General features: G+C 39.3%; 1 protein-coding gene and 1 pseudogene across 1 annotated transcript in view; both read left to right on the plus strand.

The window, feature by feature from the left end:
• The window catches only part of GRM7 (glutamate metabotropic receptor 7), a 265,161-nt gene that overhangs the window by 141,823 nt on the left and 95,585 nt on the right, over positions 1-27,753 (plus strand). Inside the window, exons 5-6 of the mRNA XM_049642243.1 lie at positions 3,006-3,206; positions 10,396-10,535. Coding sequence (XP_049498200.1) covers positions 3,006-3,206; positions 10,396-10,535 — 341 coding nt within the window. The remainder of the gene's footprint in view (positions 1-3,005; positions 3,207-10,395; positions 10,536-27,753) is intronic.
• LOC125929593 (60S ribosomal protein L30-like) lies at positions 7,687-8,033 on the plus strand (annotated as a pseudogene).

Here is a 27,753-nt window from a genome sequence, read left to right on the forward strand (position 1 = left end):
AGGTCAGAGCCTATAACCTGCTTTGGATTCTCTCTCTCTCTGTCTCTCTCTCTCTCTCTCTCTCTCTCTCTCTCTCTCTCTCTCTCTGTCTTCCTCCCCTGCTCATGGTGTGTCTGTCTGTCTCTCTCTCAAGAAACATTAAATAAACATTAAAAAAATTTTTTAAAGTAAATGAAAAACGAGCAACTGGGAATAAGAGTTACAACTTAAACTCAAAGATTTAATATTTGTAATTAATAAAAAGCTTTTAAAATAGATAAGGAAAAGTTCTTGTAAAAGCTCGCTAAATTATAAACAGTTTACAAGGGAAAAAAAGCAATGCTTCTTAATGCAAAGATGTTCAACCTACCCTATACCAAGAAAGATACAAATAAAAATGCACTGTGGAGTTGTTTCTCACATAACTGTCTGATTGACAAAATCAAGTTCGACGATATACTTTGGTGAGTTGGTTGGGGAAATGAACACTCTCACCCTCTGTTGGTAGGAGAGCAAATTAATGCAATCCCACTCTAGAGGGGGATGTGTCAATATTTAGCAAAAGATACATATGAATGTACTCTTTAACAAAGCAATCACTCTTAGAATCTATCGCCAAAACAGGCAAAACATTGAAAAACTATTTTCAGAAGGCAGTTATTATACTGTACTTTTTAGACTGTTAGACAAGATATACTGACATGATCTATATTATGGAATAAAGCAAATAAATAACCAGAATGGTATTATTAAGAACCAATATTTTTCTCATAAAAGGGAGGCAGTAGAGGTATAAGAGTGCCAAAGTTAATTAAAAAACAAAAACAAACAAACAAAAACCCTGTAGTCATGAATTTCAATTGGAAGTAGCACTATGGATTTATGATCAATCTTATCTTACTCAAAAACCAAAAATCCTGGGACACTTGGGTGGCTCAGTCAGTTAAATGTCTTCACTCCTGATTTTGGCTCATTTGATCTCATGGTTGGTGATTGTAGCCCTGCTTCTGACTACGCTGACAGTGTGGAACCTGCTTGGGATTCTGTCTCTCTTCCTCTCTCTCTGCCCCTTTCCCTGCTTGCTCTCTGTTTCTCTCTCTCAAAATAAATAAACTTTACAAAAAAATTACTGTACACACGCTGAAAAGCCTAGATCCAATGACAGGCAGCAGCATGAGGTTATTGGTAGTTAAATGAAATATATATAAAACACAAAAGTGTCTTCCCTATGAGATATTAATATGTGCTTTGAAAAGGAAAAATAAAAATTCAAGAAAATTTGGGAAATTGTGAAATTTCATCCTGTAGATTATAATTTTTCTGATAACATTAAATGCTTTGGAAAAGTCAGTAAAGAAATCTAAAAATAAGTAATGCAGTGTCTGTCAGGAACCTTTGATTTTTCAGGGGAGAGGACTGGAGTTGTAGCATTCCTCTTGCTTTTTTTTTCCACTTAGAAATGTGCCATGGAAAACAATTTAGGAAATACTGCTGTGAAAGTGAAATGCAATCTGTGGATAATTATTATTCTTTCTAAAGGATCAAGAGGTCTAAAGGGAGTTCCTGGTATCATGTACTTAATGAATGCATAATTTAATACAAGTATTGTTTAGAATCTACTAAATACTAAATACTGTGTTTGCTGATAGCAATATAAGGTAAAAAGGAAATGAAAAAATCTAGAAACCTAGTAGAGCATTAAAATATAGTGCTACTATATTTGATGAAAATCTTTAAATATGACTAAGTGTAGGAAACCATTGCATTGCATCATAGAGAGGGAATTAAGTTGTGACGAGTGAAAGCAAGAAGGAAATATGTTTCTGGCAAAGTAAAGAGCATAAGAAAATATAACTTGACATTAGAGGTGGGGTGTATTCAGAAAAATAGAGCGCCATACCTATCTGGAACAACAACAACAAAATTACAGGGAAAGGGTTGTGCAGGGCTGATGTAGTAAGAAGATGTAGTGGGCTTTGGGGTTGGACGAACCTGAGCTATCATAATCATTCTACCTGTAAATGATCTTGGGGAGTTACTTAATCTCTATAAAGCTGACCTTTTCTATCTGTAGAGTGAGGATAAATAATGTTTAACTCCCAAAGTAAGAATGAAATAAGAATAATGTGTGCCAAGTTTCCAACACAGTGAAGGGCACTTAATTCCAGTTCTTCTTCCTATTAGGCAGATGGGGGCAAAGTGATGAACACTCTGATTTGTCAGGGGAAAGAATTTGGACTTTATTTTGTAGGCAGTGAAGAACATGGAAGAATCCTGAGCATGAGGATGAGGTGATAAGCTCTGTTATTTGGAAACGTGGATATGGAGTAATGACCAGATAAGATGAAGGGAGGTATCTAGCATTGATTGCATCCTGATGGAAGATAGAAGGGCATAAATGGGGTGTTGGTAGTGTGGCTGCAGATGTTCAGTGTTACAGAGATAGAGCTGATAGAACTTGGCTTCTCTTAGATATGTGTGGGTGGGAGAGTTAAAAAGGAAACAATAAAAAAATGACATGGTTTCTAGCCTGAGCACCTGAGTTGTCAGGAATACCAACCATTGAGCCAGACAAAAGGTGGAGTGGATATACAGAAGTTCACGTGTGGAATTTAGTTTATTTTATATCATTTTCCTTTGGATCCATCACCTCTTTAGAGTGAGTAAGCTTTGAACTTTTGAATATAGCATCCCAGCCTCTAATCCATGCAATCTCTTCATTCTATGGGACCACTATATTTTGAACAGTATGTTGGCTTATTACAAAAACTGTCATTGTGATCTTGTGGAGTGTGCTTCACAGGTTTGTCTAATACGTCGGAAAGGTTAGTGTAATGGACTACCAAGTCAAATGCCAAACACTATACAAACAACTTAATATGGTAGCTAAATGTGGATATGCTGTTTGCACTATTGTATTCTCCAAAACATTGTTTGCTTTGAGCATAGTTGGATGTGAATGCAAATTTAGATGCTTTACTCAACACCAATCTTTGTGTGTGCATGTTTCTTGTTTTAATGTGCAGGACAGGAGAGAATTGGGAAAGATTCCAACTATGAACAGGAGGGTAAAGTTCAGTTTGTGATTGATGCAGTCTATGCAATGGCTCATGCCCTTCATCATATGAACAAGGATCTCTGTGCTGACTACCGAGGGGTCTGTCCGGAAATGGAGCAAGCTGGGGGAAAGAAGTTGTTGAAGTATATCCGCAATGTTAATTTCAATGGTGAGTCACCAAATATCCATGATTTGGGGAATTCTACGTGTTGGCATCCTGTGTTTCCTGAGTTATGTAGTTAAATTATTTACTGTTAAGACCTGGTTGGTGATAAGATTTCAAATAGTTGAATCAATATATGAACAATACATAAGCGAATGAAGGAAAGAATAAATAAATACTTGGGAGTTAAGATTTATCTTTTTTGGTAAATATTAGTAAGAGTGGGAGGAGAGAGAGGAAAGGAAAGGGATCTAAGTCAATTGAAGTAATGATTGTAAGTTGCTATAACCACATCCCAGATTACACACATTTCTCAGAGTATAAAACTCTGTTAGAAATTAATTGGTTACCTAAGAGAAGTAGGTAGAGATGGGTGGGAAAATGGGCAAATCAGGTAGAAGGCATAAGGGAGAAATACCACTTCTCTGATAATATAGTCTTGAGTCTTTACAACATGTGAACACTTCACTTATCAAAAAGTAAACAAATAATTAAAATAAACCTGAATGCGGGCCACATTAGTCAGAGTTCTCCAAAGAGAACCAATAGGACATCTGTATAGATACATAGAAGAGACTAATTTATAGGAATTGGCTCACACAGTTACGGAGACAGGAAAGGCCCTCTATCTTCACTCTTCAAGCTGCAGAACCAGGGAAGTTGGTGTTGTAATTCAGTCGAAGGTAAACATTTAAGAATCTGACGGCTTATGATATAAGTCCTGATCTGAGTCCAAAAGCCAGAAAACCAGGAGCAACAGTGCTGAGGGCAGAAGAACACACCTGTCGCAGATCAAATACAGACAGTGAATTGGCCCTTTTTCTGCCTTTGGGCTCTAGTCAGTCTCTCAAGAGACTTGTTGATGCCCTACCCCCATCCACCTTGGGGAGGGCCACCTGCTTTATTCACTTCACCCGTTCAAATACTGATCTTTTTCAAGTATGCCATCACCGATACACCCAGAAATAATGTTTTACCAGCTATCTGGGCATCCCTAGTCAAGGTGACACATAAAATTAGCCATCATGTAGGTGTAAATTCAATACAGACAGTAATAAATAAATTTAAATATATTATATATGAGCAATGTAACCACACCGAGGGGTTTGGGGAATAAAAAATGAGCACACGTAGTTTTGGAAGATAGTATTTGACTGTATGCTATAAGACCAAAGGCAAAAAATAACTGTATACAATTATTATACAATAGCTAGTAAACTTGTGGGTTCACAATTAAGAAAATAATTTATGTATGTGAGAGGATTGAGAGAATAATGAGTATATTGTAGATAATGAGAGCCATGTTTCTTACTGTTAGAGAAAGAAGTTATTAGAAAGAATGAGAGAAAACTAGAAGGAATCTTGTTGTGTTTGGATGGGAGATACCTGAATGAACTCTTGGCTTTTAATATGCATGCAGATAGGTAGATACATAAATAGATTTGTGAATGTTATATATGTATACATACCTGTGCTGCCTAGTTCTGCCCACTGAGAGGGCTAGCAGTAATGAGATCCTGGTAGAAAGGACAACACCTAGTATCCACATCTTATTTATGTATAACAATGGCATGGCCATTCTTACCCTAGTTACAAAACAATTGATTTTGCAAATTCCCTTGGTGACTTTACCCTGACTCTTTTTCCAGGTAATGTCTGTAAACTCATTTGGTCAAGATGATATTTCCCACTGATGAGCTAGAGTTTCTGAGCATCCGACTGGACACAGTGCTCCTGTTTATCAAATGATTACTGTGTGCCAGATCCTGTGCTAAGTACTTCACTTGAGTTGGCTTACTTAATACCAAATTATATAGATTCTGTTATTTTCCTTAATTTTTTTATAGATAAGGAAAGTGGTTCATAGAGAAATTAAGAACAACGATGTTCAAAAGTATATACACAGTAATGACGCTACCTGCTTTGGTACCTGGGCACCTAACTCCACAGCCTGCTCCCTTGACTACAATTTTTTAAGTTTCTGATAAGGGTTTACTGCATCATTCCTGCTGACTTACATCTTAGGATGGAGACTTTTTTACGTGTTTTATGGAGGATTTTTATTTCTCTTGGTCTCAATCAGCTTAATTTTGTGCTCTTACGTTACTTTAGTACAAACTTTCTTGTACCCCTGGGAGTTTTGTTCCAGACGAGTAGAATACAATTTAATAACTCTAAGCTTCACATTTACCAAAGTGTCATTTTATGAAATAAAAAATGCCCTAAAAGTACTACTACAGGTTCACCAAGTACTTAACCTTCTTTTATTCAGTAAGAGAAAAGATGGCTAATTTTGTCATTATCATTTACAACCATTTTTTCCTACATCCCAAATGAATGCAATGACTTGAGCCTAAATATGATTTAGTTATGTCTGTGTTGGGCCATCCAACTAGATGGTATTATTGTAGATGTAAATTTAACAAATTTGTTACCTCACATACATAATCTTATAGCATTGCTATATAGTGAAGTACTTAATGTGAAGTGTGTCTGTATCTAGATTTGTTAGTTTCCAGAGAACAAAGTAGATTGGGGTATATTTTTGTAAGGAAGACACATTTCCTGTGTTTTTTTGAAAAATGACGTTAGCTTTCCTTCATTGACAGGCAAGATCTGGTTTTCCTCCCCTTAAATCTGAGTGAGCCTGTGACTAATGCAGAAGTGACACTATGTAACTTCTACAGCATAAGAGTCATAAGTACTCTGCCTGGTACTCTTGACACATTAGTATTACAGAAACAGCTACCATGTTGGGAGCAAGCCAAGAACTCAAACAGGCCATATGAGGGTACTCCAGCCATAGTCCCAGCTGAGGTCCCAGCTGACAGCCAGCATCAATTATCAGGCATGTGAGCTTCAAGCTGCCCCCTCTGACATAAGTGGACCAGAGAGGTGATGTCCCTGCTGAGCCCTGCTTGGATTTCAAAATACAGGTCATCATTATTTTGAGCAGTAATTTTTAGGGTGGTTTGTTGAGCAGCAGTAGATAATTAAACACAAATCAATGCAGCATTTCTGGAATCTGTGTATGAAGTGTTAAAATGAGAGAAAAATCCTAAATACCTTGATGCAAAGTACTCTTTTGTCATCTGGGAAACCTAGATCCCGGATTCTTCTCTGTCCTAGAAGAAAGGAATTTCATTCTGATACTCTAATTCAATAGAGGAGGTGGAAGACAAATACTTGCTGTTATCCAGTTTCCTCTCAATATCCCAGCTTGTCAAGTGGCCCTGCTTCCTTCACTATTGTGCCCTTGGGTTCTGGCCCTGATACCTGTGGACATTTCTGCAGGGGATCACTTCTCTTTTGATAACTTCTTTGTCCTCTCTGGACTTCTTTGATCTTTTCTTTTTTAAAAATATAGTCTTCATTGAACACAATCCCCTTTATTCTCTTTCAAGAAGTTCAGGGATGCTGTTAAAAAGGAGCTGTGCGGAAAAAACCCTGGAAATAATAAGCCCAGTTGCATTATAGAATCCATCAAAAAGGTCAAAGCCACACAATATGCTATTACCAGTCATCACTTAGATAAAGTGTTCAGCTCTTCTGCCTTAATTTTTTTTTTAAGCATGAACTTTAATGAGAACGGAAAGGGCATGACAAGAATCATTTCTCCTAACAAAGATTGTAAGAAGAGAGAAAGATTAGGCGCTGTGTCTCATTTTGGTGAATATTTAGCTGGTGAGCTAGAGACCCTTTGGAGCCCCAGGCCTCCAGTATTACTGCTCTCTCATCTCAAAGACTATGAAAAGCTCAAGTCCTGGTATTTAATGAATAGAAGCTGTAGAATTACCACAAAGCACAACATGAATCCTAGCATCCAATGTGGAAGAAAAGAAAGGTGAGCATATGAATATTAATATCTTCCTGTGAAATGATAGGATTCTCATTTTCTTGCTAATAACATGTGGAATCCAGATTTCGTTTCTCTTCCTTATGCTTAGAGCTCACTGAAAGTGGAAATCCTGTATTAAAAAGCTGTTTTTGTTTTCGATGTTGTATGTGGTTTTTTTCTCTGTCTCTATACTGAAAAAGCTTATGTTGATTAGCATACAGAGAAGGCTTAAGAGCTTTCTCTTGTGATAAAATTGGGTGTTTTTGTGGGCCCTGGGGATAGCTTTCAGATAAAACATAGAAGAAATAAATTGAAATGGTGCCCTTGGCCACACAAAATGCACCCATTGACTCAATTTGGTAGCACCAAAGCAATGCTATTCATACGTCAGTGTACATCATCAGAATGGGCTCTAGTCTACTCTTTGGGAAAAAAAAATCACTGATAGAGAAATTAAAATAAGATACCAGGTAGGAGAGACAGATTTTCTGCCTTAAAAGACAGCCTGAATATCTGAAGGCAGGAGTTTTGGTCTTGAGATAGGAGCACATAAAACAATGATAAAAAAATGGAAGTGTTTCCTTTCTCGCTCCCAGCCAACTTGGCGGCTTCTCTTCATTGAGGCCGTTCTGCCCCTAAGGCAGGAAGATGGTGGCTATGAAGAAGATGAAAAAGTCAGTGCAGTTGATCAACCTAGGCTCCAACTCATTACGAAAAGTGGAAAGTACACGCTGGTGTACAAGCAGACACTGGAAATGATCTGACGCGGCTAAGAAAAACTGCTCATCTTGTCCAACACCTGCCCAGCCTTGAGGAAATCTGAAATAGAGTACTATGCCATGTTGGCCAAAAGCGCTGTCCATCACTGCAGTGACAATAATATTGAGTTGGGCGCAGCAGGGGGGGAGTACTAGAGTGTGTGCACCCTGGCTATCATTGATCCAGGTGATTCTGATATCATTAGAAGCATGCCAGTACAGATTGGTGAAAAGTAAATCACACAAAATTTTTCTTTAATAAAACCAGGCAGAACTTTCTTTAAAAACAGAAAACAATTAAAACAGTTAAAAATATCATTACCATCTATTGGGCATTTGTTATGTAAAAGGCATGGTAATAAGCAGTTTTTTATACTTTATTACATTTGATCCTCACTAACCCTAGGAGAAAGGTGTCACTAGGGACAGTCAGAGACAGAAGCAGAAAGAATAACTTGATAAAGGTCACACATATAGTAGGTGGTTCTTGGAATTAAAACCCCTAATTGGGGATTCCAAATCCAGTTATTAGGCACTATTCTAGTTTAGTTAGATGAGTGACCCTGGGGCAAGGAATTTCAACCTAAGTATACTTTGTGACCTGTAAAATTAAGAAGTTTGGTGTTCTGTGTCCTTCAGCTCTTGATTAGTTTTCTATTGCTACTTTAAAAATTCCATAAATTTAGTGGCTTAAACAACATACATTTATGATCTTATTGTTCTGTAATTTGAGAGTCTGACCCAGGTCTCACTGGGCTTTAGTTAAGGTGAAGGCAGGGCTGGTTCCTTCAGCAGGCTCTGTGGAAGAATCTGTTTCCTTGTTTTTTCTAGCTTGTGAGGGCTGCCTGCCCTCCTGGGATCACAACTCCTTCCTCCTTCCTCCTTCCTCTTTTGATTCCTGCTCCCTCTTACCTATAGGGATGATTATGATTGCACTGTGCTCACCCAGGTAATCTAAAATAGTCTTCGCCCATCTCATGATCCCTCATTATTATCTGTAAAAAGTCTTACCATGTATGGTACCATTCACAGGTTCTGGGGATTAGGACATGGAAATACTTGGGGAGCCATTATTAAGCCTATCATAAGCTCCATTTTTTTTTTCATTTTTAATAACAAAATGTCATAAAATACTGTTCCCAATGGTTGTAGGATGGTGTGGAGTTCTTTAACTGTTCCTGTATCCTGCCTATATATTGAACTGTCTCTTTCACTAGAGGTAACTTTTGCACAGGATTGTAGCTCTGTGTGTTTCTGATGACTTAATATGTTGTCTCTCTTTCTGGACCCATTTTCTAACTCTGTTCTGTGTGATCATTCACTTGTGGTCACCCAGCATCATGCCTGCTTCCTTAAGTATAGGTGCCTTTTTTTTCCATCCGTGTTATTAATGCAAATATCATCTTGCCCCAAATTCTGCAGAAGCTAATGACCTTGCTAACCAAATGTAGAGCTTTGCCATCATAGGGTCTTAAATTTATAATGAGAGTTCTCAAAGGGGCTTCATTCTCATTACCCAAAGTTACCCTACCCTTCCCCATGAAAAATTAGCAACATGAACTTCTGTTCTTAGTGATTCTGTTGCAGCTTATAAATGATCTTTAACTTCCTTATAAAAGACAGGAAATATACCATTGTTTCTATGAAAATTATCAATCCAGTATTAACTTACAGAGCAGATACCAGTCATATACTCTGAGGCCAGTGGTATTTATCCTATTGCCAAGGGATTGTAAGAGAAAGAGCACCCATTGTGCCAACTTTTGATGAATCCTTTGTAACTGTTGCTAAAAGTAAGCCGAACCCCCATCTTCCCTTCTCTATATATAGTTTTTCAGTTGTTCCATGTGGTTAATACTAAGGAGCTTTTCATTAATATCTAACTTCCAAAAGATGTACACACACATACACACACCCAGACTCACAATAGATGTATTAGTCTTTTTAAATTGACTTCAGTGCCTAATTCTGCCAAAATAATGGGTTTCAGCCTAAGACCCACATTTTAAAAAAGTAAGACCCACATAGCATATTGAGAAAAGAATAATATCTATTAAACACTTTCTAGGTTTATTGCTCAGCATTTTAGACTCATTATCATTTAAATTAGAAGTAATCAACAAATATGTTTAAATGCAATTAATATCTAAGTACATATTTAAATAAACTTTTTTCCTTGTGTGCTTGTTTATAATTCTCTTAGATTTTCTTTTAAAAATCTATTAATCATTTTTGAAATGGTTCTTTACTAACTACAGTCAATCATTAGGTGGAAACTAATAATACAAGTTAAGATAGTCCCTAGAAAATAATGCATTTAATTTTCTTCTCAAGGGGGACAGATTTGTATAAAATACTAAGAAATACTGAGACATATAACTTTTCAAAGGGGGTGGCTGGTCACCTTCCACCCTCTGTAATAAGAATCCGCAGACCATAGTGCTGACTTGCCTATTGCCCATTTAGGGGGGGAACCATTAAATAATGGGGTTTTCCACCAGTTACCTTGGTCATCACCTGGTTTCTGGACCATCACACAAGGCCTAAGAGGTAGAAGGAATCTTGTTTATGAGATCTGTTATTTTCTTGCCTCCCTCAGGTAGTGCAGGCACCCCAGTAATGTTTAACAAGAATGGGGATGCACCAGGGCGTTATGACATCTTTCAGTACCAGACAACAAACACCACCAACCCTGGTTACCGTCTGATTGGACAGTGGACAGATGAACTTCAGCTCAATGTGAGTACTACTTGTTCCTCTTCCTTTGCTCATGTGATGAAAGAGCAGACTTCAAATATGCTAAATTAGGCAAACATTCCTTGCTCGTATGTTTGCATGCATATACAAGTGAGCATGCATCCTGTTATAATCATCTGTAGCAACTGATAATCCATAGTAATAAGAGAATAATCATGATGAGGATTATGAAGATAAAAATGTGTTTTGAATTTCTGCTGGGCATTATACTCAGGACTTAACGTGAATGATCTCATTTAGCCTGAGACTTGGATTGTTTAACCAACAAGTTACCAGCTAATATGTTAAAAGATCCTTCTCTTGGTCAGGTTTTCTTTCTTTCTTTCCTTCCTTTCTTCTTCATTTTATGATGTATGTTTTGGTGATGATGCATTTCCGTGAGTCACTTTGGTTTGTACTGAGATTCTCTGAGTAATTGCATTGTTAGTTTCCATAACCTCTTCCTCTTTATGTCAAACATGACTTTGAGTAAGTAGCTGCTTCCTTGTGCAATGTTATGTCAAAGTTCACCAGCCAGAGCTATCAAGAGCTTGTCTGTAGTCAAACACAGGTTTATTTAACTTGTTTCATGAAGAGAAGCTCCTGTCAGCAAAACTTCTTAATTATGAAAGAGTTCAGATGTCATTTATTATATGTTTGGAGCTGAGATTGGTGATTTTTAGGAAGTTTAGAGAAACAAAGGCTTTGGCTTTGATCCTCTAAGGAAATAGACATAAGGTGATGGTTGTACATCTTGGTGATGTTCGTTCCAAGGATGGGAAGATAAAGGCTGAGCAAGAGTTGTCACTAACAAAGAAGTAGTAGGCACTTTCGAGAGCTGAAAAAGGGAGATGTCATTTTTGTGGTTGCAGAGTATCCTTATTTCTAACTAGTTCCAGACCCAATTGTGGAGTGGCCTTTTTTTTTTGTCCTGTCCCACCTTAGTCATTGAGTGACTTTGTCTGATTATCATTTATATTCTAGTAAAGTTGTTGATGTTCTGTTTGGAATGTGCCTGCCTCAATATTAGCTAACAGATTTCTGGCGATTTAAAACAATTTTTTAGTTTCTTAATATGTCAGATTAAACATTCAGTGGTTTTCTTCTAATATTTCCAATGCCCCATTTGAAATTATTGTTAATGTAAATAAATATACCAGTCTTCACAGTGGCAAAGAACATGAGCCAGGGTACTTCCATCTTGGCTGGGCTACATAGCTGGAACTCAGCATACCACACATCCTCTGCTTTCCCCCCTCTCCCTTAAATAGGCCAGGCCCCAGCTTGGTGCTTGGGATCCTGGAACCTAGGGCAACAGAAGCTGGAGAAGTAAGAGTGTTCTGGGGCCACTGTGCTAAGGTGGGCTGGATAGGGTTACACTTCAAGAGATGCTGTAGCAGGTCCCTTCCTGCAGTGGCCTTGCAGCTGGGTACATTGGGCACGGCTTACAACTTGGGTAGAACATCCCAGGTTCATAAATGCTATATTGTATATGAACACATGATCTCCTTTTGTCCAGAAGGTTCCTGAATTACTCTAGTTGCTTTAGAGAAATGGAACTAATAGGACAGATAGATAGATAGATAGATAGACAGACAGACAGACTATAAGGCAATGGTTCCCTCAGCTATGAAGGATAAGAAGTCCCATGATGTATAATTGAGAAGCTGGAGACCCAGGAAAGCCAGTGGTGTAATTCCAGTCTGAGTGTGATATCAGGGGAAGACTCATGTCCCAAAGGAAAGACAGGCAGAGAGGATTCTTTCTTACTTAGCCTTGATGTTGCATTTCTGCTTTCAGATTTGTTGAGGTATACTCACACTGGAGAGGGCAATCTGTTTTACACATTCTACCATTTTAAATGTTCATCTCATTTAGAAACACCCTCAGAGACACACCTAGAATACTGCTTAACCAAATAGTTGGGTACCTCATGCAGATAAAATGAACTATCACAGGCCCTATCCCAGAAAATTCCTTCTAATGCTTCTTACAAAGCTCAAAATTAAGCTAATACCATTTATCATTCTACACCTTTAGAAGGCACTTTGGAAATTTCTGAGAGTAAGGCTTCTTGAGAGTATAATATAGAATTAATGTTATGGGAGTGGAGAGTTTCGGGCATGGTTTATAAGAAGAGAGGATTATTCATAAGTGGGAGGACTGGAGGCTGATGCGGCCACCACAGATCAGTTACCTCATTTGTATGGTGCCCGGCCTAGCTCTGCTCGTCCCTGTCTAGTTCTTCCTCTCCTGAGATCTTCCATCCAAGTGAGCTCACACAATGATTAAGTCCAGAAAACTGTGATGGAGCCAGACCGCAAGTGTGAGCCATGGCTAAGATGTGTGCTGAGTACCAGAAGCAAAGGAAAAGCTAAAATTATCCTTAACTTAAAGTGTACTAAATTTTGAGCAAAAATAGAAAATGAAAGAAAAACAAACAAACAAACGAAATTCACCAGGTAGACTCAAGGGGTAATAATGAAAAGCAAATCAAAGTAGCATAATCTGGCTGACATACCCAAAGTGTGTTTTGATTGGGTGTTGCCTATGGCATACAAAGATGGATCAGCCAGAACTAAATATAGGGAATCAAGGTCTATGGTACACATGTGAAGTGAGGCTTATTATAAAACCCACAATATTGTATAGGTACATTAATCTTTGCTAGCATAACCCCCTGCACCAATGTTAAATTCCTGGCATGTATAATTTGTTCATTTTGTCCATGCACACATGAATCCCAACCATGCTTCACCAACTTCAAATATTACCTGGGAATTCCTTTTTTTTTTTTTTTGAGAGAGAGAGAGAGCATGAGCAGGGAAGGGGGGGACAGGGAAAGAGAGAGACAGAGAGAGAGAGAATCCCAAGCAGGCTTCATGGAACCTGATGCAGGGCTCAAGCCCATGACCCTGGGACCATGACCTGAGCCAAAATCAAGAGTTGCACACTTAACTGACTGAGCCACCCAGGCACCCTTACCTGGGAATTGTTAAGCCCACAATTTTTAATTTTTTTTAAATTTTTATTTATTTTTGAGAGAGAGACAGAGTAGGGGAGGGGCAGAGAGAGAGGGAGACAGAATCTGAAGCAGGCTCCACACTGTCAGCACAGAGCCCAACATGGAGCTTGAACTCATGAATGGCAAGATCATGACCTGAGTCAAAGACGTTTAATCACCTGAGCCACGCAGGCGCCCTTTAAGCCCACAATTTTTAAGAACCAACATCAATACCAATCTTATTTTTCTTTATTTGGTTTGTATTTTATCCTTCATAAGAGTTGTTTTTGATTAGCCATTTAACAGGTTTTCATTTTTTGTTTAAAAAAATTTTTAATGTTTATTTTTTTGGGGAGAGAGAGAGACAGAGACAGTGTGAGTGGGGGAGGGGCAGACAGAGAGGGAGACACAGAATGTGAAACAGGCTCCATGCTCTGAGCTGTCAGCACAGAGCTCAATCCGGGGCTCGAACTCAGGAACTGAGAGATCATGACCTGAGCCAAAGTTGGACACTTAACCAGCTGAGCCACCCAGACACCCTATTTTTCTAATTTAATGCATTTTTTGTTTGTTTTTAATGCATCTATGACATGGTAAACATTTCAAGAGGCAGTGGGTGCACGATGGGGAAGAAAACACATGTGGTCCCTGTTCTCACAGAATTGATGATCTGGAACGGTGGTACGTGACACAAAAGGAAACAGAGAAGATCCCAAAGTTGTGAGAAGAGGCATGCAGCAGGGAGAATAATGGAAGTGGAGAAAGACCTCCCAGATGAGAAGCTAGCCATGTGAGGAGTATGAGTGATCTACCAAGCAGATCAGGAGGCTGACATTGCAATGGCATGACTAAGGGAGAGGAGGAGGAGTGGTAGGAGAGGTTAGAGCCATTGCTAAGACACACAGCATAAAGTCACTTGCAGGCTATGCTAAAACATTTTTAAAATTTTATTCCAAGTGCATTTTAAAGCCATTAAGAAGTATTAAGCAAGGGAGTGACTGGATCAAATTTAGGAATAAAAAATTACTTTGTCTGCTGGGAAGGTAATGAATTGGAAGAGGAAAGAGTGGGAGAGGTAGACCACCTGAGAGTTGATTTGAGCTGTCTGGCTAAAAAAGGATGGTTAGTGCAGGGCTTCTCAAACTTTAGCATATAGCAAGATCATCTGGAGTATTTGTGAAAACATACCTTGCTTGGGCCCACGCCCACAGTTTCTGATTCATGTGGTGTCTGTCTTGATTGGGTGGGGACCTCAAAATGTGGAGTAGGGATTGAATTGAGGCAGGTGGCATGGATGGTGAAAGGATTTACCAAAGGCACAACTAAGGAGTTCGAATTTTATTGGATACACCACCAGGGAGCAGTGGGAGGGAGAGCAAAGGAGAGATTCTCCAAGCAGACAGTTGTTGGGGCTGTTTTTAAAGGGAGAAGGTGGGGAGGTATGGAGAAGTATGGAATTTCCCTCCTTTGGTAACTGTCCTTGGTTATAAATAGCCCATTGGTCATTTAGGGCCTCCGGATATTTTGCAGTGGGTTGCCTCATGGTCCTGTCTATATTCAGCCAGGAGGTCTCTGTGGACCCTTTTACCTTGATCAAGTTTCCATTGTTCAAACCTGTTGTCCAAAAGTAGCCTCTAAATTCAGAAGGTCTCAGAGTGGGAGGAGGCTGAAGCATTTGCCTAAGAGTCTCTGTGTAATGCTGGTGGCACTTTGAGATCCACTGGCTTAGAGAGTGTAGTGATAGTGGAGGTATAATGAAGTGAGTAGAAACATATAAGTGTCTAATGCATATAATACACATGTGTATATATATTTACATACACATATCTTAGAGGTAGAAAAGCATAATGTAGTGATGGCTTCACTTCTGGTATTGGAAGAAAAATAAGAATCAAGAGTAAACCCCACATTCATGGCCTGAGTGGCTGTGTGGATGATAGCCACATAAGATGTGGAAGGCTGCTCAGTATAGCAGGGTGAGTCAGGGGGAGAGTAAAAGTGAGAATCCTAAGCTAGTGTTCTTAAATGTATAAGAGCCAAGATGAACTGGATTTAAGTCTGAAGCTCAGAAAAGAGTTTTGGCCTACAGTTATTTAACAAAAATACAGTTAAGTTGTCAACCTATAAATGACATTTAAATCCATTAAAGAAAAAGAGAATAGCTTAGAACCCAAGGCCTCAAGAACCTCACAGGAAATGGTACAGCTCGATTCCAGCTTCTCAACATAGCACCCAGCTTCAAATACTCGATTTCATGAGCCTGGAAAGTTGGGGTAAACATACACTTTGGCTTTTGTGTTCGCTAATGGAAGCTAAATCAGGGAGATACAGCCTTAGATGGGAATACTTCTTACTCTGTTTTGTCATGCTGAACGAGTCGTGTCATGAAGAGCATACAGGACACCTGAGTTCACAGGTGGATCCAGTAGTGTCCGCTTGGTCCTGCATGCCACCTGAAGGTATGAATGCGCCAGGACAGGGCCATTTTCAGAATGGTGAGAGGCTGGATTAATGCAATTCAGGAGAGCTGCAAGGATAACTAGCCTTGATAGGCGATTACCCTGTTGACATCTTTTTTTATGGGATCCTTAGGCGATCATGAAGTTGAATGTAAATCCCAAAGGAAAGACAAAAGAGGAGATAGAGAACCCAGAGGCCATTCCTGTACCCTGCCCTGGACAGCCAGGGCCATGCCCAGGCAGCCAATCCAATGGTTTGTATCTTACACAACTTCACCCTACACATAATGTTCCTTTTGCTATAATTATTCTGATTCAGTTAAAAATTTTATAAGAGTGTAATTGGGCAAACTTAGGTTTGTATGTTTGCTTTCTTTTCTTCTAGTCAAAAGAACAAAACAAAGCATTTCAGAATGGCAAGTGTACTTCTCATTTACAAAGACTCAGGGATATGCTTTCAATCCCCAGTTAGATCATCTCTAGCAAATGAAATTTTCACGAGCACTTTCTCTGTGGTCAGTAATTGCAAATGAGTTTCTGAGCCAAGAAATGAGACTTTTAAGAATCCCAGCCTATTGAGCAGACTGCTCTGCTATTCGGTATCCAATCCTCTGGAAGTTAGGTTCCTAAGAGTGTGCTGTCTGCTAGGGACTGTGGTCATGCTCCCTTATTGCTGGAGGAGAAGCCCTGGACACTATCTCCTCTCTGGACTAAGAGAGGACCACATGGTTTGCTACTAGGATATTTCTGCACTAACAAGATTTCATCACAAGGAAATCATAAAGAATAAAGCCATTTACTCTCTCAATTGCAACCTCTACAGAAATAATCCTGACTTGCTGTCTCAGGTTTGTATTTTGCTACACAGAGATTCCATAAAACATGATGCCTGGTGGAAGGGCAGGAAAAGGGGTAATGAGACAAATAGACATTGGTTATCTGCAGTGTGTCAGGATGGATGATAGCTAGTGGAGCTGCCAGGATAGAGGACAGGCAGGCCCTGCACTTGCGCTCATGGACTAGGGTAAAGGGTCTGTAATGAATATACCACACATAAAGGGCTTAAACATTATATAATCTAATGTGTATTTTTTTAACATTTATTCATTTTTGAGAGACAGAGACAGAGCATGAGTGGGGGAGGGGCAGAGGGATGGAGACATAGAATCTGAAGCAGGCTCCAGGCTCTGAGGTGTCATGTCAGCACAGAGCCCGATGTGGGGCTCGAACCTATGAACCGTGAGATCATGACCTGAGCTGAAGTCGGATGCTCAACCGCCTGAGCCACCCAGGCACCCCAATCTAATTTGTATATTTACATTTGATTTATGTTTGAACAGCATTTTGAAGCATAGGTGGTAGTTCCCAGATAGGAAAGAAGAAAAAAAATGTTTTACAATGTATAATGTAGTACCATTTAAAATTGAGATACGGGAATATGTCAGAAAAAAAGACAAGAATGAAATGGAGATGCTTTTCAAAATTCTAAATGTATGATATGAAGTAAGCTCTACATTTGTGATGTGTATTAGAAATAAGGATGATTTTTGTCATCTTTCATTTATTTACAATTAGTAGGAAATTAGATGTGCCCAAAATGTTAAATTTTCAAATAACTGAAATTATTGAAAATACCAAAATGTTAATTAGAGTTTACGAATAATGAGTACTCTTAGTAGGCACCTTCCTGTGGTGAATTGCACTGTCTTACATAAAAGGCTCTGAATGAATATTACTTAACCTTTCCTGGAACCTCAATCATCTGCCATTCTGTAAAATAGTCTGGCTTAGTGATCTTGTGAGGTACGTGAGGCTTGTTAGCTTTTTAAGTGATTTGTTCCCCCATTGAACTTACTTTCCACCTATAGACTGAAAGCTCCTTGAAAGTAAAACCCAAATTTTAGTCACTGTTTTACATACACACTAGCAAAGTACCTGGCGCCCAGTAGGCATCTGGGTTTTTTTGCTAACACATAAAACCATGTAAAATGAATATGATCTCTTTTTAATGACGGACAGTACCTACAGCAAGCAGCCTCTGCTTCCTCCCTATGGGAAGAGTACCCAAGTGTCCTTTGAGCCATATGGTTTGTGCTGGATAATTCCCAAGACCAGGGGTGGGATCTGATTGAGCTTAAGCCGGTTGCCAGGGCCATTGTAATGGGATTGGTGCCAAACTAAGCTTGCCCATTCAGGATAAAGCACTAGATGTCTGGTGGCTAATCTGAGATACCAAGAAGCTCTTGTCCAAAGTGGATGTGACCCTCTGGATCCACAAGGAGCCATTTGGAGGCCACAATGCAGAAGCGCCAGGGAAGGGAGTCAAACTTGGAGAGAGAAACAGGTCTAGCTTACAGTCTTTGAGCCCTAGGAAAAGCTTGTTGGAAGCCATGCCTTCTGGACGTCTCTGTTATCAATAAATCAAGGGCATTTGAGTATTTTTTAAAATATTCCCAGATCAGAAATGAAAAAAGAATCCACCTACCCTCGATAAGCAGAATTTTTCACATTTCATTAAATTGAAGTAATCAAAATGTAATTTTAAATGTTGAGATTTTGTTAAATATTGAATCTTCCTCAGAACTTAGAATTTTGGCTCTCACAGGCATCTGGAGATATAAAAAGTACAGTTAATTGCAGAAATCATTGTTTAATCAAATTACATATGCCAAAATCAATACTTACTTATACCTGCATATAAAACTACTAATCACTCTATTATTTCATAATTGCAATAGTAAAAGTGTTTTTTAAAAATGTAATCACACTGATAATTTACTGTATTGCATGAACTATGAGATAATAGATAGCCATAATCAAAGCAGTGTTGACAGGGAGGAAAATGTGTGTAAGTTGTCAAAACCTAGAACTTCTTTAGGTTCATTTTGCAGTCTTAAAGAATCACTTGATTGTGCATCCTAATAAATAATAATGAATAGCCCTTAAATTACAATTTATAGTTTTCATGTTATGACTACAAGTCATGAAGCTGACCTAATTAAATGGACCTGAGTCTCAGCTCTACTACTTACTAGCTGTGAAGCCGTGTCACAATAGCATGAATTCCATAAGGTTATTGTTAGAATTAAATGTAGTGATATATGTAATGTACTTAAAACAGTGCCTGGCACATAGTAAATATTCAATAAATGTTAGCCACAGGAGCAACAATAATTTAATATCCCTAGTTGCTAACATTATCTGTAACTGCTCAAAATGTCAGTTTCTAGTATTTAGCCTCATTAATTTTTTATACCCCTGCACCCAGTATAATGCTTAGTATATAAAAATGGCTTGTTCTATATTAACTAGATGAGGAGATAAACAGACAAACCATTGAATTACACCATAAATGACCTAGGGGTGATGAATGCCAGTTTTGATGTAGAATTTCCAGTGTCTGTTGGATGAATGGACGAGAGGATTTGTCCAGAGTTCTACCTCAATCAGCAATTTCATATGATTTAGGGATTCATCCGAGAACTTGGTTTACCAGACAGGTTCCCAGTTCCATTTTGTACGTGGTATGTATGTAGGCTGGTTCAAACTGCAAAGATAAACTGCTTTGGTCTTGGAATGATAAGGCAAGTCAGGAAAAAAGGAGAAAGAAGGATAAAAGATGGCTTTAGTTTTGTTTCAGTTGATCCTTAGTTTTAGAAACCTACCAGTGGCTCTTGAGAACATGGGGTGGGACTCCTGTCCTGAGGGATCAAGTGGGAGAGTCATTGGCTATGTTAGTATTGGTGAAAGTAACTTAAAACTTAAGCCATTGAAGCTGGTTCCATCTGCCACCTGCTTTTCTACCCTTTAATGTTACCTTAGTGAAGAAGTCAAAACAGCAAAAGATTTAGGATCACAGCATCTGTTGTGTAATCATTCTCCTTGCAGTTATTAGATCTGTGAACCAGGACAAGGAAGGTTTCTTTGAAAAGATGACATTTATCCTGAGACCAGAGTCACAACAGTTCTTTGCATTTGTCAGTAAATTCTAATTTATTGTCTGAAACTAACATTAAGTACTGTTTTCCAATTGTCAGGCAGCTTGAGACCACAGATCCCAAAATGAATACAGTCAGCAGGTATGTTTAAAAAGTTAATGACTTTGGGGCACCTGGGTGGCTCAGTCGGTTAAGCATCTGATTTCCACTCAGGTCATGATCTCACAATTGGTGAGTTTGAGCCCCACATCAGCCTCTGACAGCTCAGAGCATGGGGCCTGCTTTGGTTTCTGTGTCTCCCTCTCTCTCTATCCCTCCCTTGCTCACTCGCTCTCTCTTTCTCTCTTTCAAAAATGAGTAAACATTGAAATGAAATAAAATAAAAAGTTAATGACTTGACAGTATTTTAAAAATCAATAAATTCCGTAAGAATAAGTATATTTTGGGCTGGTCTTTTAAAAATCAGAAAATTTGGCGATAACATGCCATTATCCCATGCTGTAACAGCTGGCTGGAACTAAGTAGCAACTTCCCACTTCAGACAAAGTATGTGTTCTCCCAAGTTCCCAAGCCCACCACTACCTTACTCCTGTCGTTGTGTTTCATTCTCCTAATCTAGATTTAGACTAGATTCTAACTTATTTCCACTTATTTGGTTTGAGCATATGCTTGACTTTTTTCTCTGGAAATTGGTTTTTAAAAAGCAACAATAACATATCAATTTTGTTAATGACCCCAAATACCCATAAGTATACAAAACATTTTATTTAAAAGCATCAAGTAAAGCACTTAGTAAAGATAGTGCTTTTGTTTGGAAATATGTATTTGTACATATTCTGAAACATATTGAAAATGAAAGAAGCACATCACCCTTGCATTTGTCAGCATTTTTTTCTAGTAGTCAGTGGTGTATAACTGTGTTCAGTCTATGAACATCTGGAAGATGAATGGTATTTATAATTACCAATATGGCTCCACAAACATGTAAACAGAGAACTCTAAACCCCGACTTTTGTTTTGGCATGGTAGGTATTCACACAAGTCACTTCAAGTTTATGAATATGCAACCACGTTGTATAGGGAAATTGTTGGATTTTATTACTGTGTGCGTTTTGAACTCAGGCATAATACACCGGCAAGGAGAAATAATCAGAAGGACAAGTGGAAAGAGTTCAACTGTTAGAACAGGGGCTTTCAGCAGATGCGAAAATCCAAAATTATAGTAAGGAAAGAGATGAGTTTATGGACCCTCTGCCTGACTTTTTGCCCTGTGAACCTAAAACTGCTAGAATGATCCAATCATGTTAAAATTAAAATATAGGAATTTGATTTGACATGTTTTCAAATGCATGGAAGTTAGTCTTAACAAGTGAGGCCGTGTCAGAAGGCCGAGCTAGAATCTGCCTTTGCCACTTAGTGCTTTAGCAGATCTTCTAACATCCCTGAATCCCAGTTCCCTATGTATTTAAAATAAAGTGAAGTCAAGCAAAATAGCTACTTCACAAGAACACTTGGAGAATAAATTGCAATAATTTCCCTGATGTAAGAAAGCCTATGGCATTTGTGGTTGTGTTTCTTGTATGCGTTTTTTTGGGTGCCGTAAATAATACCTAGAAATTAAGTGACTGAGAAAAGCACAAATGAATCCTCTTCGAGGTCAGAAGTCAACATGGGTCTCACTGGGCTTCTATCAAGGTGTCACCAGGGTTGTGTTTCTTTCTGGAGGCTCCAAGTGATCGTGTGTTTGCTGCTCATTCAGGTTGCTGGTAGCATTTGGTTCTTTGTCATATGGCACTGAGGCTCTCTCTTGGCTGTCAGCTGTGAGTTGATCCCAGCCTCTAGGGACTGCCTTCATGCATTGGTTTGCACCCCCTTCTTCCTCAAAGCCGGCAATGACAGGTTGAGCTTCCCTCATGGTTCCCGTCTGCCCTGCCTTCTCTTTCTCTCTCTCACTGGTCCTTGCACCTTCCTCTTTCACTTTGGAGGGCCACTGTGATACACTGGGCCCAGCCACATAATCCAGAATAATCTATTTTTAAGGTCTGTAACCTTATTCCATCTACAGAGTCCTTTTTGCCATATAGGGTAACATATATACAGGTTCAAGAAATTAGAATGTGGACATTTTTGTTTGGAGTGGGTGCAGATTATTTTGCCTAACCACAGTTCTTTACTGCATAACTCTTTACCTGAAGTCTCTAACATCCATATCAAATTCCAATTATTCATAAATAAGGAGTTGATATAGTTGTGTACACAGATAGGAGGTTTATGCAGTTCTCTAAACTTAAGCACTTTTGGTGTCTAAATGAGCTGATGTGTTTGATTAATAAATGTTCTAATCCTATTTCTAGAAAAGTCTAGGGAAAAATCCAGAATTAAGAACCTTGAATTAATGAGAATTAAACAGAATCCCCCCCAAGTGAGGAGGCAGCATTGAAGACTATCAGGAAGAGTAAGTGATGCTAGCACAACAGGAGACTTAGCTGAGCTCCAAGAGGGAGTTCTGTGACCTCCAACTTTTTCTCAGTCAGATAATATGGCTCAACCTGCTTATTAAATGAAACTCCCAAAAGGATAGTGAGGGACAAGGCTTCATCTTGCATTAACTCATTTTCTTTTTTCATTTGTCGGGAGATAGTAATTTGATGATACTGACGTTTCCCAATCATCCTATCCCCAATTAATTAATCTTTTAATTCACACTGTTAATCTAGAAGATTAATTCTTTTAACCTTTTGTTCCCAATATAGCCCCCAAGTTCCTGAGCATTCATTTTGATTGCATTAGTTCTCTTTAAGTGGCAAAGCAGAAATGCAGAAAGAGAGAATATATTGGCAGTTCTTTTTTTTTTTAATTTTTTTAACGTCTATTTATTTTTGAGACAGAGACAGAGCACGAATGGGGGAGGGTCAGAGAGAGGGAGACACAGAATCTGAAACAGGCTCCAGGCTCTGAGCTGTCAGCACAGAGCCGACGTGGAGCTCGAACTCACGGACCGCGAGATCATGACCTGAGCTGAAGTCGGTCGCTTAACCGACTGAGCCACCCAGGCGCCCCTAAAAAGCTAAAAGCATAGAGTTGCCATAAGAACTAGCAATTCCACTCCTAGGTATATACTTAACTCAGATGTTCTCTGATCCCTGAAACGCCACAAGGAGTAGAATATAGTAGTAACTTGGAATATGGGGTGTTTATTGCCAGCTCCCTGACACAGCTACCAACATGCCCTGTTGATAAAACAAAATCATATTTACCACACAATAAGGGAGATCACTACCTTACAGAGTCTTAGTAGCCTCTCAAAGGAGGAAGGGCATGTGTGGATTGAAGCACTTCTTTTCATGAGGGAGGCTTGATCAGAATTGAGCAAAGTGTGTGTTATTAGAGTTTCATGTTGGTGAACACAGCAAGGAGGGCTGGGGAGTAAGTATTTTTGAGCAAATAGTCATTTTATTGGAGGGCTTGGGTCAGTAGAGTGATAAGTGATCTGGAAAATGTCTTCCCCTATGGCAATTTATTTTCCTGGGAATAGGATGATCTATTATTCAAATAGACACATTTTTAGGAAGTTCCTCATATAAATTACAAAAATTTTTGTAACTTCATCTTCCTGGCCCTGAATTTCTAGCATTATGGAATCATCATTAGTGTAGACAGAGTGTCTTTGATCCTTGCATGCAACTTGTTCTGAGGTGGACCGTTAGAATGCTTTTGTCTGGGATAAGCTAACTGTGTGCAAAGTCATCCTCAGTGGAGTTCTGTAACACCTAGCAAGAGGCTATTTTGTGGTATCATTGCTACCCACATGTAAGGATAATTCTTCCTCAAATGTGAAAAGTCACCCCTGTCTTCTTTTTCCATCCTCTCCCAACCTTCAGAACCAAAATAGCACAGACACCAAGGTATATGTCATCTCAACCTACCCCACTTGCTTCAGGAAGCCACCTCCATAACTGATGCTATTAAAGTCCATCCTCTGTTTAAATTAGTGTCTGTGTCCTAACCTAAGTAGGGTCCCTCGTCTGAAAGAGTTCACTTTTCTGGTTACCGCCCTGGAAGGCCCCACTCTTATTTTTCTCAGGTAAGCACTGCCCTTCCTAAGGATGCTTTGTGCAAGCCATCTTTCCTTCTTTCTAGCAGCTTATGTGGCATGATGTCTACAAATAGCTTCTCCACATGATCTACATTTGAGAGTAGCAAACCCTCCCGCATAAAAATCTGAATGAGCAGAACTTCCAGCCCTTACTTATGTTGTGCATGTTCACATATGCACATATGTTCCCATGCCTGGGAACAGGTTCCAGCTGGTCTTTCCATGGCTGCACAGATTATTTCTCATCATTAAGAATAAAAGTGGCTTCAGTGGGTTTTTACCCCCAAACCCACTTAGGCTCTCTCATTTGATGGATTGTGTAGCCCATGAGAAATCTCTGTCCTACTTGGAAAATGAGGTGTGAAGAGCCTGGGAGTGGTGTCTTCCAACTATACCCTTTGTCCCAAGCTACACCTCAATCCCAAGAAACTGTCTTGCCTGCCACTCCAGACACAGCTCTCTGGCCAATAGGTGTTCATTCTTAACAATTTCTTCAACAAACACTCAAGTATTCAGATGTAGGTGGTGTCTCAATTGCCCTGCTTAATAATCCTCCCCAATATGACAATGAGAAAGGAGTAGCAAGCTCAGAACAAGGAAGACAGAAAAGATGCGGTAGGAAAATAAAAAGAACTGTAAATTTCTCATAAATAACAAATGCGTTCTTGATTTATTGCGTGGTGATACTGTAACACAGCCTTCACAATGACTGAATAGGACATAAGGGCCTTTATCTTAGCAGGGAACATGATGTCTGCCATTTGAAATCACACTCTGAAAGCCGGCTTTAACACAGTGATGGATATGCGTTGGAAAGGGAAGTGGCTCTTTGAAATTGCTCTGAAATCATTTATGCTTCAGTAAGAAGCTAGCAGCGAAGTTGGTAAATAGTCAGTTACATGATTTGTGCGCATATTTCCCAATAGTTAATTTTTTCCCATTAAAGGTATAGATCACCTTGGCTATAAATGCCAGTTTACAGAATTGAATCAAGAGTGGCAGATTAGACTGTCAGGAGTCTGGCAAGAAGGGGTGGAACCAATAGTTATTCTCTCTCATCCCTGCTATTGTTATACAAATGAGTACCTTTGCAATTGAGGTGACTGCCTATAAAGAAAGGAGGCTTGAGCAGAAGACCAACTGATTTGCCTTATAGTCATTAACTTGCAGCATTGTTGGAAAACTATTGAAGATGTCCTAGCTGTCTTGCAAATGTCACTGTCAAGCATCTTATTAGGCATATCCAGTATTTGTAAGTGTTTTTATAAAAATGAATTTGGGGACACCTGGGCAGCTCAGTCAGCTAAGCCTCTGACTTGGGTTCAGATCATGATCTCACATCACAGTTCATGAGTTTGAGCCCCACGAGGGGCTCTCTGCTGTCAGCGCAGAGCCTCCTTCAGATCCTCTGTCCACACATCTCTCTCTGCCCCTTCCCCATTTGTGTACTCTTTCTGTCTCAAATAAATAAATAAACAAACAAACAAACAAACAGACAGACATTTATTTATTTTTTTACAATGAAATTTTATTTTTATTATTTTTTAATAGATGAAGTTTATTGTCAAATTGGTGTCCATACAACACCCAGTGCTAATCCCAAAAGATGTCCTCTTCAATACCCATCACCTACCCTACCCTCCCTCCCACCCCCCATCAACCCTCAGTTTGTTCTCAGTTTTTAAGAGTCTCCTATGCTTTGGCTCTCTCCCACTCTAACCTCTTTTTTTTTTCTTCCCCTACCCCATGGGTTTCTGTTAAGTTTCTCAGGATCCACATAAGAGTGAAAACATATGGTATCTGTCTTTCTCTGTATGACTTATTTCACTCAGCATCACACTCTCCAGTTCCATCCACGTTGCTACAAAGGGCCATATTTCATTCTTTCTCATTGCCATGTAGTACTCCATTGTGTATATAAACCACAATTTCTTTTCCATTCATCAGTTGACGGACATTTTGGCTCTTTCCATAATTTGGCTATTGCTGAGAGTGCTGCTAAAAACATTGGGGTACAAGTGCCCCTATGCATCAGTACTTCTGTATCCCTTGGGTAAATTCCTAGCAGTGCTACTTCTGAGTCATAGGGTAGGTCTATTTTTAATTTTTTGAGGAACCTCCACACTGTTTTCCAGAGTGGCTGCACCAGTTTGCATTCCCACCAACAGTGCAAGAGGGTTCCCGTTTCTCCACATCCTCTCCAGCATCTATAGTCTCCTGATTTGTTCATTTTGGCCACTTTGACTGGCTTGAGGTGATATCTGAGTGTGGTTTTGATTTGTATTTCCCTGATGAGGAGTGATGTTGAGCATCTTTTCATGTGCCTGTTGGCCATCTGGATGTCTTCTTTAGAGAAGTGTCTATTCATGTGTTCTGCCCATTTCTTCACTGGATTATTTGTTTTTCGGGTGTGGAGTTTGGTGAGCTCTTTATAGATTTTGGATACTAGCCCTTCAGACAGACATTTAAAAAAAGAAGTAGTCAAAACTTAGGGACTCCTGCTGAAATCACCCTACTCTCACTGGTATTGGCTCCATGTTTAAATTTATTAGTATTTTTTTAACCTATAGCTAAAATTACTGTTGGATTATTTTTAAATAGAATATGTTGCTGATTCCTTTCAGTGACCTTTCCTGAAACAGATTTGTGTTATCTGCCTTAATTTTCCTTGCTGAAAAATGGAGAGGAATTAATAGGTCACCATGAACAGGTATCCTGGCATAGGTCATTTCTGAAGAGGCAATATGGCATAGCGTTAACAAGCATGGGCCATGGAGTCAGGCTGCAGGTTTAAATCCTGAGCTTCACTACTTACTAGCCCTACTTCACCTCACTTAACTTGCCTCACTCACCCTCTCTGTAAAGAGGGACTAATAAGGATAGCTACTTATTAGTAGGATTTTCGTGAGGATCCCCTACATGAAAGTGCCTATGATCGTGGTTGGTTTTATTCAGTATTTACTAGGACTACCATTATTGTCAGTGCATCTTTTCTTAAAACCTGACTTAACCTGGGGCACCTGGGTGGCTCAGTTGGTTGGGCACTGAACTCTTGATTTCAGCTCAGTTCATGATCCCAGGGTCCTGGGATGAAGGCCCACATTGGGCTCTGTGCTTAGCATGGAGCCTGGTTAAGATTCTCTCTCTCTCTTTCTCTTTCTCACTCTGTTTCCCCACTTGTTTGCCCCTTCCTGCTCATGTGTTCTCTCTCTAAAATAAAATAAAAAAATAAAATAATTAAAAAAACCAATTTGAGGGACACCTGAGTGGCTCAGTTGGTTAAGCATTCAACTCTTGGTTTCAGCTCAGGTCATGATCTCACGGTTCATGAATTCAAGTCCCACATCAGGCTCCATGCTGACAGCACAGAGCCTACTTGGAATTCTCTCTCTCCTTCTCTCTCTGTACCATCCCCCGCCCCCCATCAAAATAAATAAACTTAAGCTGAAAAAAAAAAAAGATTTGATCTTGTCATTCTTCTGTGCCAGATCTTCACGCTGTCCTGTCCTTCCTCCAGGATCAGGGTGGGCACTCCTTTTCAGCTTCTGCCTTCTCCCCAGGTAACCTGGGTTCCTCTCCACATGCTTATATTCTAGTAACAGACCTCCCTAAATTGTCACGGATCTGTCACATTCTCTCAGACATTTCTGTCTTACCATCACTTGGAATGCCATAGTCTTCCAAGAACTTAAACACTAGTCCCTGAAAGTACTCTAACTTGTCT

Source organism: Panthera uncia, chromosome A2, assembly GCF_023721935.1.
Source record: "Panthera uncia isolate 11264 chromosome A2, Puncia_PCG_1.0, whole genome shotgun sequence".
Classification (NCBI taxonomy): domain Eukaryota; kingdom Metazoa; phylum Chordata; class Mammalia; order Carnivora; family Felidae; genus Panthera; species Panthera uncia.